Source organism: Rhinopithecus bieti, unplaced genomic scaffold, assembly GCF_001698545.2.
Source record: "Rhinopithecus bieti isolate Rb0 unplaced genomic scaffold, ASM169854v2 scaffold_39703, whole genome shotgun sequence".
Lineage (NCBI taxonomy): Eukaryota > Metazoa > Chordata > Mammalia > Primates > Cercopithecidae > Rhinopithecus > Rhinopithecus bieti.
Genome location: NW_016816905.1, coordinates 2092833 through 2106228, shown reverse-complemented (window position 1 = coordinate 2106228; position 13396 = coordinate 2092833). Strand labels below are relative to the sequence as shown.

The 13396-nt window shown below is 38.1% G+C and overlaps 1 protein-coding gene across 1 annotated transcript in view; it reads right to left on the bottom strand.

Moving 5' to 3' along the window:
- ANK3 (ankyrin 3) overlaps positions 1 to 13396 on the bottom strand; it is a 366065-nt gene that overhangs the window by 205812 nt on the left and 146857 nt on the right. The window contains 1 exon segment of the mRNA XM_017855490.1: positions 5501 to 5599. Within this exon segment, the coding sequence (XP_017710979.1) occupies positions 5501 to 5599 (99 nt within the window).

Sequence of the window (13396 nt, the reverse complement as noted above, 5' to 3'; positions counted from 1 at the left end):
AAATATTTCCAATTAACTTGTAATCTTTTTGACAAAAATGAAAAAATGGATATATTTTTATATGACATGAAGAAACATTTTCAGGCTAGTTTCAACTAATGTAGAATCCCAGGGTCTTCTTCACTATTTCTAATGTTCTTGTCAACATACCTATTTTAGAACTCAAGGAGGAAGTATTGTTTTAGGATTTCTTTTTCAGAGAGACTATTCTATGACTTTGAAATATTTATATTTTATTCAAGGATTTATTTTTAACTTTGGACAATCACATTCCTGCAAATATAATCAAAAGCAAAAGTCAGTATCAATAATTATTTTTTTCTTCGTATTTAACCTGAGAAACAGAACCAGTCACATTTCTGGGAAAGCATGGGCTGATATTATAGTACATCCAAGTGTCCCCTGACACCTTCCCAGGCAGTAAAAATTTAACAATTGACAGATTGGAAGTGCCTTGAAAACACTTCATCTTCCTGAGCATAAACACTTCCTTATTCTTGTACATAAACCGGATGCCATTAACTTCAGTGGAAAAATTACATTACCATAGGACCAGTATAAAGTCAAGTAAATTAAGATGTTTTGACAATTGTAATATTAAGAAGTATATCTTATTAGGCATTTAACATGCACCAGGAAGTTTGCTAAGTATGCTAAGTGTGACAGACACTAAGATGACCATGCGCATCTTAGAGTTAAGGTGTAGCTTTGCAAGTAATGCTGTGGTAATGGGATTCTCTGAGGATGCAGGCAGTGGCAACCTGCTAGGAAGGCTAGAAGTTGGGAGGGGCACAGTTAGAGTAACATTTTGGCAATCAGAGTATTGTTATTACCAACACTACTGGGGATTCTGCATCTTCTCTGAAGCACTAAATACAAGTATAACTGCTTTTATTATTAGATGAAGAGGAGTCAATAAAAAGAGATAGAGAACTCAAGTCTCAAAATGGTTCTGATTTAGGGTCTATATTACGTCTCTGATTGGTCTGTGAATTGATGCAGAGCAAACTAAAAATGACAAGAGACCAACTATTGCAAAATATCTTCCTTCAACATGTACCAAATAATCGTGCTAGCTTTAAAGAGGGGAAGAATTCAGTGGAAAGAAATAGGAGGCCATTCTTAGCAAAACATTTTAGTCTATAAAGAAACGAAGCCATTGTGATCTTGTTGAAAAAATGGACTATATAAATCATTTTAAAATTAGAAATCTGCATATAGACCAGACTGACAAATATGCCTTGATAGGTGTTTCTATCTCAGCACATGTCCCACCACTATGACAGAGATCCTGTATATACTTATTCTTGGCTATCAACAGGACCGTGAGTTAACAAGCCAGTTGATATTAATTAGCATTATGGGGCTAGGAAAATGGGAAAGACTTTCCTGAAATGAGCTAAACAGAAACCTGAAGGGTCTGGGGACTGGGCACGGTGGCTCACGCCTGTAATCCCAGCACTTTGGGAGGCCAAGGCAGGCAAATCACGAGGTCAGGAGATCAAGACCACCCTGGTTAACATGGTGAAATCCCCTCTCTACTAAAAATACAAAAATTAGCCGGGCATGGTGGTGGGTGCCTGTAGTCCCAGCTACTCAGGAGGCTGAGGCAGGAGAATCACTTGAACCCAGGAGGCGGAGGTTGCAGTGAGCCGAGATTACGCCACTGTACCCCAGCCTGGGCAACCGACAGAGTGAGACTCCGTCTAAGAAAAAAAAAAAAAGAAGCCTGAAGGGTCTGTAATTCATCAGATCCTAGCTAAACACCTCCAAGAAGATTCATGTGCAATCATCCTAAATTTTACAATAACTAATTATTCTTAAAGTTACAATTTCCAGTGCCCTTCCAGCTGAGAGAGTGAGATGGTCAGGAACAACTTTGTCTGTACTGGCTGGAAAACTATGACTCAGGAGGGTGAACTTTTCTCAGGTCACAATTTCACTACTTCCTAGTCACACTGAAGCTTAGAGATCAGGCACTAGGGTGAAATTAAATTCACTCATCTGCCTTTCCAGCTGGTAATATCTTGCTCTGATCCTACCTAAATTACCCTGAACACAATTCAAGTTTACATCCTTGAATGAAAGAGCTCTAAGAATCTTCTTTTAAAGTGAATCCTCTATTCTGTGAGCACCCAGGCAGGGCACAGAGCAATAGAAACAAGGTCCCTTACAGTGCTGGCCTCTGAGGTGAAATCCAGTGATGCTTTCCTGCCTCTAAAACATGGGGGATAAGTGTGTATACCAGGTCAGATGTATTGAATGCAAGCAATGTTGCCACAATAGTAAGTACGTGGTGGCAGGCAGATGGGTAGATAACGGTATCTATTTTCTCAGGGGCTACTGGATTGGGTAGTTAGAACTTGTTTTTGTGTGACAAATTCTCCTTTCTATTTTTAGGCCTGCCCTCATGGCTTTCTGACATTTTAGCCAGCTCCTTCCCTTTCACCCACACACCCAATCACTACTGCATCATCTCAGCAGGAGGGAAGGCACACTTTGATGAAGAGAACACAAAACAGTTTACATATTTCGGGTATATACTGTAATTTCTCCCATTTAGTCTGCCAGAAATTCAGTCTGTGCCCAAATGACACCCTTCCCCCAACCCATTCCATTCAGGACAACTGCAGAAGAATGTCAGGCTTTTCTGTCCTCTCATTCTCCATGTCTTCCCTTCACATAATACAGGAGGAATGTAAATCCGAGTCAAAACTGAATGGGAGGTACAAAGGAATCTATATTTTTGTCAAAAATAAGACAGCCCTTCAGAACAGGGAGGCAAAGTGGCACAGAAACCAAGTTGCACACCAAACTTTGCCTATGTAGATGATTTCCTATCTTTGATAGTTGCATGCAAAGGAATCTGTATGTTTTTCTCCTGGCCCTTCCCTGTGACACTCTATGCCCTCTAAAGATGGGGCCTGAACTTCCTATGTATCCTTTTCTCCTCCCATTGAACCAAATAGAACATGTAAGTGTTTGACAAATGATGAAAAATTACTGACAAATCATTTTGCTGTTCTGTAGATTGACTATATCAACAGAGAGAGAAATAAGGTAATTTCCAATCCATATGCCAACTGAAATCTGTATATCCAGGCACCTCTTCAAGCTTCTCTTTTCTGCGTGTCTTGGTAACCCTCATTTCCCTTTGCCAAGATTCCTCTTCTATACAAATGTTCCTTTTCCTCCAGGTAATAATCAGGCAACAGACGCAATACATCTCTACTTTTTATTCCTTACAACTCTTCAAATATCCTATGCTTAGCAGAAGACCCCTGTCATTTAAAGCAATGTTTCTAGCATTCTTTACATGCTGATAATTGCTTCTTATTGGAATGATGAATAATCAGTTCAATAAAACCTATATTCAATTTACCTCCCCAGTAAGACAGTCATTTAGGGGTAGGCCTTCCTCTTTCTTCCCTTTTCCTATTTAGAAAGTTTGTTTCTTTTAAGGTACATAGATGGTTTCCAGGTTCAATGGTAATTAAGAAAAAGAAGTCTGAGTCTCCTGCCTATGACTGGGCTGTCTTAGGGTCAAAGTACAGAATACAAACTAGACCTTTTGTTTCATAAGGGCAGGGGAAGTTGTGTCTTGCTCTGTCATCTGCTATGTCTGGCCCACAGTAGACACTGAACGATCATTTACTGGTTGAGTAAATAAATGCAAGGAACAAAAAATGAAGCAGTAAATCAAAGCACTACAGAAATTAAGCTGAGGTTACCAGGCCAGTTTTAGGAATATGGAATCAGAATTTTTAGAAGATGGAAGCACAGGATTGCAGGAGTTGCAGTTACAAGAAAACTACTTAAAACCCTTCGATAGATGGATGTTTGTGTTGAGACCATCTTTTGATTAGATTGCTTCTTGCACAAGAAATACTGAATAAGAAAACCTGTGTCTAGAAGTTTAATACTAACTGGAGCTCTGAGATATACTAGCAGTGGCTAGAATTTATTTCTGGCCTACTTTATGCCAGCACAGTTTACAAACATTATCTTGATCGTCGCAACAACCCTACAAGGTGGCCATTAGTTTTCTTTATTTTCAGATAGAGAAAGTACAATCAGTAAAGTTAAATAGCCTACCTAAGTCAGCTAGCTAAGTTTAGAATTTGGATTCAAATCAGATTATAAGTCTTGGTTCTTTCCCCTACCCACAATGCATCACACCAAATAAGCAACATGCCATAAACACCTAGATTAGATGTATTTGTGGGTTTTTATAATTTTTTAATTAAAAAAATGTCATTTTGTTTTGTTTTAGAGACAGGGTCTCACTTTGTTGCTGAGGTGTGATCAAAGCCTACTGTAGCCTTGAACTCCTGGGCTCAAGCGATCCTCCTGCCTCAGCCTGTTGTATAGCCAAGACTATAGGTGCATGCCACCACTACCAGTTAATTTTGTTCTCTTTTATTGGTAGAGATAGAGGTTTTGCTGTGGTGCCCAGGCTGGTCCCAAACTCCTGGACTCAAGTGATCCTCCTGCCTTGGCCTCTGAAAGTGCTGGGATTATAGTTGTAAGCCACTGGGCCCAGCCTTTAAAACTTTTTTAATTGTGGTAAAATACCTACAACATAAAATTTACCCTCACAATCCATAAGTGGATGCTTCAGTGTTAACCACATTCACATTGTTGTGTAACAGATCTCTAGAACTTTTTCATCTTGCAAAACTAAAACTCTATACCCATCAAATAACTATTTCCTCTACCCCTAGTCCCTGCCAACCACCATACTACTTTTTTCCCATGATTTTCCCTACTCGAGATGTCTCCTATAAGTGGAATCATATAGTATTTGTCCTTTTGTGACTGGTATATTCACTCAGCATAATGTCCTCAAAGTTCATCAATGCTGTATCATGCAACAAGATTTCCTTCTTTTTTAAGGGCCAAATAATATTGCATTGTATGAATATACCACATTTTAAAATTCATTCATCTGTCCACGAACATTTGGGCTGCTTTTACCTCTTGCCTATTGCTGCTATGAACGTGGTTATGCAAATATTTTGAGATCCTGCTTTCAATTATTTTGCACATATACCCAGAAGTGAGATTGCTGGATCATATGGTAGCTCTATTTTTAATTTTTTTTGAGGAAGCTCCACACTGTTTTCCATAGCAGTCACATCATTTTACATTTCTACCAGCAGTGCACAAGGGTAGACAGATTTGTTTTTAAATAGAATAACTTGCAGTTTTAGTATCAAACTGACCGAATAGCTTAGCTTACAGTGTCTTGAAAATTAAATGCAACAAAAACTCTAGACCTTTTAAAGCCAGGTACCATTTAACTGTGAATTAAGTATTTACAAATATAGATGGATGGCCATCCCATTTTAAAAAGAATAAAAGTAGCAATCATTTTCCAAGAGACTATAACAAATAGAACAAAAAATAAAGCTCATGTTGTATCAGTGCAAAGGTATTAGGAAAAGTGTTCCTACTTCCTGAATATAAGTAGAAGCAGGTACATAAGTTGCACGCTTACCCTGGTTTTGGCATCGATTTTAGCTCCTCGATCGAGCAATAGTTTTACCATATTTGCATTTCCTCTTTTTGATGCAACATGTAAAGGAGTGATGTCATTCTGAGAAGAAGAGGAAAAAAAAGTACAGAGTTGATATTTTTGGTTTCAACAAAATGTTCCCTTCTAAACTTTCCCCAACATATCCCCATTTTCCCCTCTTCTTTTCTAAACATCCTTTATGAACAGTGTGCTTCCTAACACTTCTGAGAGGAATTTTCTTCAGAAGGCAACTTTAAAAAGGAATGAATTGTAAGGGAATCTGTAAGGCAGGGTCCAAGTTAATTTATTTCAGTCACTTGAGGTGACTGATGGTTGAAGTGATAATTTGTTTTCTTTTTTTGCTCAAAAAGCCTGCATTAAGTCAATGTATTTTTCTATAAATGTGAGTGATACATACTGGCTAGTGAGTGGTTGACTAACAAGCTGATTAAGTCAGTACAGACTGAATTTAAAGGAGTGTCATATGACTTGGAGCCTTTCCCAGGTTCCGTTGGGAGCATCAGGTTGTCAAGGAGAGACAATAGGAACTCAAACTGGAAAATCTGTTACTTCTATACATAGTCACATGACTTCCCATGCCCGTGGTGCTTATATGTGTTTACAGGCATTTGCTAGCAGTCTCATGAAAACTGTAATTCTTATCTGACAAATATTTGAAGAATAGCCAGATTGTTAGGGTTATCTGAAATTCTAGTTGTGTTCTCCTTGATTTCAGTGGAAGGCTACCATAGTTATTCTTCTCTCCAAGCATCTTACAGGCACTATGATTGTTTCCAGACTGTCAAGGAAACGTATGCACACATTGAAAACAATTCCCTGATTTCTTGTTTTATTTTATTTTTTGTCCTTTTAAGTGACAGAGTCTCGCTATGTTGCTTAGGCTAGTCTCAAATTCCTGAGCTCAAATGATCCTCTTGCCTCAGCTTCCTGAAGTAGCTGGAACTACAGGTGTGCACGCCCATGTGTGGCTTATTCTTGTGTAGCAGCAATATGAGTTTAAGTTCTGTTGTTCACAAAGAATCAATTACATCATAAATGAACTAGGCTCACAGGGATTATTTATTTGTAAGTTGATAACAGAAACAATATAGTAACTATCAAGTATTGATCACTTCCTGCATGTCAGGGACTGTGCTGAACTCTTTACTATCTCATTTAATTCTCACAATCCTCATAATATCATATATAATTTGAATTGCAATCCCCATTTTACACATGCAGAAACAATTGGCAGAACCAGGATTCAACTCTTCAACACTTAAACTCTTGAATGCATGATTTTAAAACACAATAATGAAAAATTCCAACATACACAAAGTTTGGGCAAAAACCATAATGAATTTCAAGTTGCTCCTTACCCTAGTTCAATAAACACCAACCTTTTGCCAATATTATTTCTTTTATGCTCCCTGCTGGTTTTTTTTTTTTTTTTTTTTTTCTTTTTTTTCTTGAAGGAGTTTAGGAAGAGGAGAAAAATAATTCTTGGCATCATGTTATTTTACCCATAAATACTGCAATTTATCTCTAACAGATAAGGACATCTCAAAAAATTACAATACCATTATCATAATGAAGAAAGTAAAAGTAATTCCTTTATGGCACCCAAGACCCCCTCCATGTTCAAGTCCTCCCATTATCTCCAGCTATCTTCATTAGTCTGCTCAAGTTGGAAGGTCGACATATTGCATTAGGTTGAAAGTCCTTTAAGTCTTTCTTAATCTCCGCAGCTCCTCTATCCCACCTTTTTCCCCCTGCGTTCATTTATTTATTGAAGAAACTGGGTAATTTATTGTGTAGACTCTTTCACAGCCTGGATTTGACTGATTGAGACCTCATGGGGAGTTAATATGTCCTTTTTTCCCTGTATTTTGCATAAACTTTTCTAGTTAAACACTTTTAATGGTTGTAGGGTTAGGGTTAGGTTTACAACCTTTCCATAGATGGAAAGGTTGCACATTATCTTTGCTCACTATTCTTAGATGCTAAAATATAAATCTTAAATGAAAGAAGAAAGAGACCTGAGGAAAACAAATTTCTCTTAGTAATGCTGGTGGAAAGTAAACAGACTAATATTGCTGTTCCCCAGGGTGTAGGTAAACTTTTTCCTCAAAGGGCTAGATGGCAAATATATTCTGCTTTGCAGGCCATACAGTCTCTTGTATCTACTGAACTCTGTCGTTGTGGCATAAAAGCAGCCACAGGCACATGCAATATGTAAAGAAATGGGAGTGGTTGTGTTCCTAAAACTTTATTTATGAAAACAGGCAGTGGGCTGGATTTGGCCTGTAGGCAGTGGTTTGCTGACCCCCGCTCTAGGCCTACCAGCTTGCAGCTGCACAGCTTTCAACTGTGTATAACAGGTTACAAAAGAGGAACTGAAACTATAGGCTGTGCCATTATGCACTCTGTGGTCTTTTTTGGTGTGGAGGACTATTTGTTGTGAGTGAAAGAAGGAAATAAATTTCATGAAGACTTTGAGATCTGCTTATCTCTATTTTCTGAGTACAATTGTGTGTTGCTCTAGTGACCCAAGCGGCATAGTGGATGAATTCTAGAGCTGAGACAGCAGGTGGAGGGTCAGATTGGGAATAAAGGAAACACCGACCAATAGGGGCTCACTGAGCCCCAAGTGGGACGTGACATGAAGACCTCATCACTTCCCGGTGTGAGTAAGGGCTTGTATGCCATTTCCCTTTAAAGCTATGACCTCACTGGTTGAGAAAGACTTAGTTAAACTTTACACAAACGGGCTAAGTTTAGTGAGAGGAAGAAGTCTATTCCTAATTTCACTCTATTCCATATTTACGCACTCTCTCATACTGTGGATGTGGAGATGACAAAAAGGTGCCTTGAGTTTCTAATTCTCACATTTTCTCCACCTCTCCGGCCCTTCCTAGAGAAATACTTTATATTCTACAGCACTTAAACAGTGTTGTAAAGGGCCTGCACTTCTGTAATTTCATTTTACCCTCACAACAATCCACTGAAATAGGATAAATATCATTAACCCCATGGGACAAAGAAAGTGAGGCACGGAACTGATAATGTGCAGATTAAGAAACAGCTAATTAGAGGCAGAATCGGGATTAGAATTCGGGCTTCCAGACCCTCAGGCTGTGGTATTTTCAGGCAGGGTTCAGAAGACCTCTGTTTAAAAACCCTAGCTTCTCATCTCTGTCAAATGCAGCTTCCAATAAAATGCAAACACCTTTTATTCCTGAGTCACATCGTGGATGTGCCTGTGAAGCAGAAACAAATCAAAATGAAACTGGTACCTCAGGGCCACACAATGGACTACTCGTATTTTGATTCCTCAGCTAACCAATAAAAATGCATTATTCCCTACTATGAGTAAGGCTGTGTGTTGCATTTCCACTGTCTAAGCAAGCAACAGAATTATGCAATCCCAACATATCAAAGAAACTCAGTGATGTTAGAGCTAGAAGGCCTGCCTAAGAGAACCCTCGTTTGCTGCTGGTGAAATGTAAATTTGTACATTCTTGCTAGAATGCAATTTGGCAGTTTATATAAAGAGCCTTCAAATCTGTAACCATACATTAGGACAGAGTTTGGCTGCTGTGGTGGAAAGGGCAGGAATGTGGAGAAAGACCCAGCCTTGAACCCAAGCACACACCCTAAAGACTGAGTCTGAGCCTACATGAAAGACCCCTGACCTCTAGCACCAGCCTAGCAGAGTAACAAGCAAGAGTAGTCAACTGCTGAGGTAAGGCAGGAGTGTGGGGAGACCTCCTCTGTGCTGCAGGTGTGCAGAGAAAGCTCAGGGTGGAGCACTAACACTAAGCAACATTCTCTGATGCCCCGGCTTCCACCCTAAGCAGAAGGCAATGGCAGCCCTCCACTAGAGGAATCTGAAGACTGAAACAAAATGTAAACTCAGCTCAATTCCTGCCTAAACAGGCTCCACCTGTCACATTTGCAGCACAGAAGAAAAAGTATGAGTATGCTCATTTCCAGGCCAAAATATTATTTAATTCAATCTCTCCCCTTCTACACACAATATCCAGTGTTCTATCTAGTAGGAATAACATGCATGAAAAGATAGGGAACTGCAGCAAAGGCATGGGATTATTTAGCAAAGAGTCAAATGGAAACATCTGATTAAGAAAAATTGCAGTATCAGAGTGAATTCCTTTTTTGGGCTCCTCAGTAGACTTCACACAGTTGAGGCAAGATCCATTGAACTCAAAGATAAGTCAATTTGAGTTATTTAAAATAAAAACATGAAGGAGAAAAAGGGGTGGAAAAGAAAGTACAGCGCCTCCAAGAATTGTGGGATGATACAAAACAGCTAATGAGAGTTGTATAAGAAGAGACAGAATGGGACAGAAGACAAATTTGAAGAGGTAATGAATGGTCAAGAATTTTCTTGGAGTAATGAAAGGCAGAAAAATACAAACCCAGGAAGCTCAGGAGACACCAAGCAAGATAAACAATAAACAAACTCTCCAACTAGACACAACAGTCAAATTGCCAAAAATGAAATATAAAGGGAAAATCTTGATAGTGGCCCGAGGAGAAAAGACACACCACACACAGAGAACAAAGATAACAAGTAGAACGGACTCCTCATCAGAAATTATGCAATCCAGAAAAAAAGAAGTGACATCTTTAAATCATGACTGTCGAATAAGAATTCTACACCAAATGAAAATACCTTTAAAAAATTCAAGGAGTAATAAAGACTTTTAAAGATAAACAAAAGCTAAGAGAATTCATCATCAGCAGACCTAGAATACATAAAATGTTCAAAGTTCTTCAGACAGTAGGAATATGATAGTAAACAGAAACTTAGACCTGCACCAAAAAATGAAGGGCTCTGGGAATGGCAAAAAATGAAGGCAAATAAAAGAGATAATGGATGGTCCAAAGTAAAGACAAAAACAATGAATCATGGGGTTTCTAATATATGCAAAAGTAACTTGTATGACCACAATCACACATAGATGAAAAGGAGGAATTGGAACTATACTGTTGTCAGGCTCATACCATATTTGAAGGTATACTGTGATAATTTAATGACGTGGAAAACATGGATATATTATTAAAGACATCAAACTATGACAAATAAGATCAATTGTTATACATAAATATATATGCATTCTAAAATACATTGATCCAAATATATGTGTGTGTGTGTGTGTGTGCATATATATATATTTACCTCATCTACCCTCTCCTTATTACCATACTTAATAATTAAACAAAAACATTATTATTTTTTTATTGAGAGTTTTCACGTTTGATAGCCAGGCTGGAGTGGGACGACTGAGACATTCCTCATGCTCACTAAATATGAACAACCATAAGCAGCAGATATCAACTGCACAATACAAATCAACATAGGTAGTCTGATGAAATCTGGCAATATACAGGCATGTGCCACCACACCCAGCTAATTTTGTATTTTTAGTAGAGATAAGGTTTCTCCATGTTGGTCAGGCTGGTCTCAAACTCCCAACCTCAAGTGATCCACCCACCTTGGCCTCCCAAAGTACTAGGTGAACCACCGCACCCGGCCAATTTTTTTTTTTTTGAGACAGGATCTTGCTCTGTTGCCCAGGCTGGAGTGCAGTGGTGCGATCTCGGCTCATTGCAACCTCCCTCTCCCAGGTTCAAGTGATTCTGCCACCTCAGCCTCCTAAGTAGCTGGGATTACAGGTGCCTGCCACCATGACCAAATGATATTTGTATTTTTAGTAGAGACGAGGTTTCATCATGTTGGCCAGGCTGGTCTTGAACTTCTGACCTCAAGTGATCGTCCACCTTGGCCTCTCAACATGCTGGGATTACAGGCATGAGTCACCACGCCTGGTGAGATATTAATCCAAATGTTAACAATTTCTTTCAGTAATGAGATTATAGATGACTTTTTGCTTCTTCATGCTTTTCTAAAAAATTTCTACCATGTACATTTGTACAGTGGAAAAATGGCTGTACTTTAATATTGCCTAATTTGCAGCCCACTACCGCCATCTGTTTCAACTCTCATGACTTACATTCTATACTCTGAATGCCCCAGAGAGGTTTGACTTAGCCATTAACTTCTCTAATATGTAAATTTTGAAGGAACCTGGTAAACCTGAGGATATCCTGCACCTAAAAATATGACTAGTTTTTAATGGCTAGAGTTAAAGATCTATATGCACTTTGTGAGAAGAAGCATGAATTAACATTTGGATAATAACAAATTCAACCTGGAGTTTTGAATTTGACCTGATTTAGTGCAAACAAAAAAGTACATACTACTGTAATTTTGTATATATCAGTTTCTTAATAGAATGTTTGTGCTTGTACCAAATAAATTTTTTCTTCTTCATTCAAAATGTTATAGAATACATTAGCATTTGGGAAGTTTCTGAAAGAACTCTGAGTTCATTCAGTCTAATCCCCTATATTACAGGTAAGGAAGAAACCAGGGAGCAGACTAAGTGATTTACATGGAGTTACAGAGCTTGGTGCTTGGCCAAGACCCCAGGTTTCCCAACTCCCAGGTACTACCCCTTCCATTTCACTAAACTCTTTGGGCTTATTTATAAACCACTATTTTCATCACCAGCACAACAGCATCTTACTTAACTTAACTTTTCCATCAAATGATTCAAGGTGATACTTATTCACTCTAAAAAACTTAAGTATACATATGATTAACCAACAGCTTTTTTTTTCCTCTACTATTTACTTCTCCTTAATCCTTTTTGAAAAATGGTGGACAAAGACAAAAAGGGAATCATATATATACACAGATACATTTTATGCACAACTAAGGGAATCGGCTATACATACATTTATATAAAGCATTAATGAGACCTGGGTAAATATTCAGAAATTTGACTGAGCAAAATTACAGTACATAGCAAGTTTACTTCTCTCAAATTTCTAGGCCAATAAATTAATTAAGTGCCTAAGAAAACAACATGGATCACTGCTATATTCTCTAATGTGTGGATTTTTGTTCTTACGTATAATACCGTTTCTAGCCCTTTTTTCTTTTGTAGTTTATTCACTTTCTTCTATGCGGATCTCCTTCCATCTCGATTTTCAGATAAGGTTTTTAGTCTGTAACCTATACTCCTTGAAACCCCCTACCACTGAAGTTAGGGGATAAAATTCCAATTTAGAATAGGTTTTGCCTTCTACTTTTAGGAAAAAGAGAAGCAAATCACCCAGAACAAACTAAGATTGCTTAGGATTTGTAAAAATTCAATATATTCCTTTACAACTTCATCATACTGCTCTACAGTAATGTATGTGTACTGTATGTTACATTATCTCATATATTTTAGAATAACTCTTAAAAGATCATCTAACTCCAAAATAAAGATGACTTTTACAGTACTTCCTAAACTATAAAACTGGCTTAGAAATGTACCAAAAAATTTTAATAATGAATTGGGTGGGGAGAGAAATTCTATCCTGGTTATAACTTTATTTCAGTCCCATCCTTAGCATATGTCTAGTGGGAAGCACATTTCATTGGGAATGAGAAGACAAGGCCCCACTCTCACCCTTCCACACCCACTTTCATGAGAGCCAATACTGAGAATGTGCCTTATCCTCAATGAACTTATTTCCTCATCTGTGCAGTGGGCAGAATACCTCCACTGCCTCCATCACAGGGGTGTCAAGAGGAGACATGAGATAATTTGTGTTAAAAGAAGGAAATTCACAGGTATTTCATATCTTTTGTCTCACTTAATATACACAAAAACCCTACAAAGAAGTACTATCGAATGTTTTTCTTTATTTTACAGATGAGGAAATCTTTAAAATCTGAAAATTGGATTTTTTGAAGACCCTAAAAATCAAAATACCTTGCTAAAGGTCACAAAGCTGCCA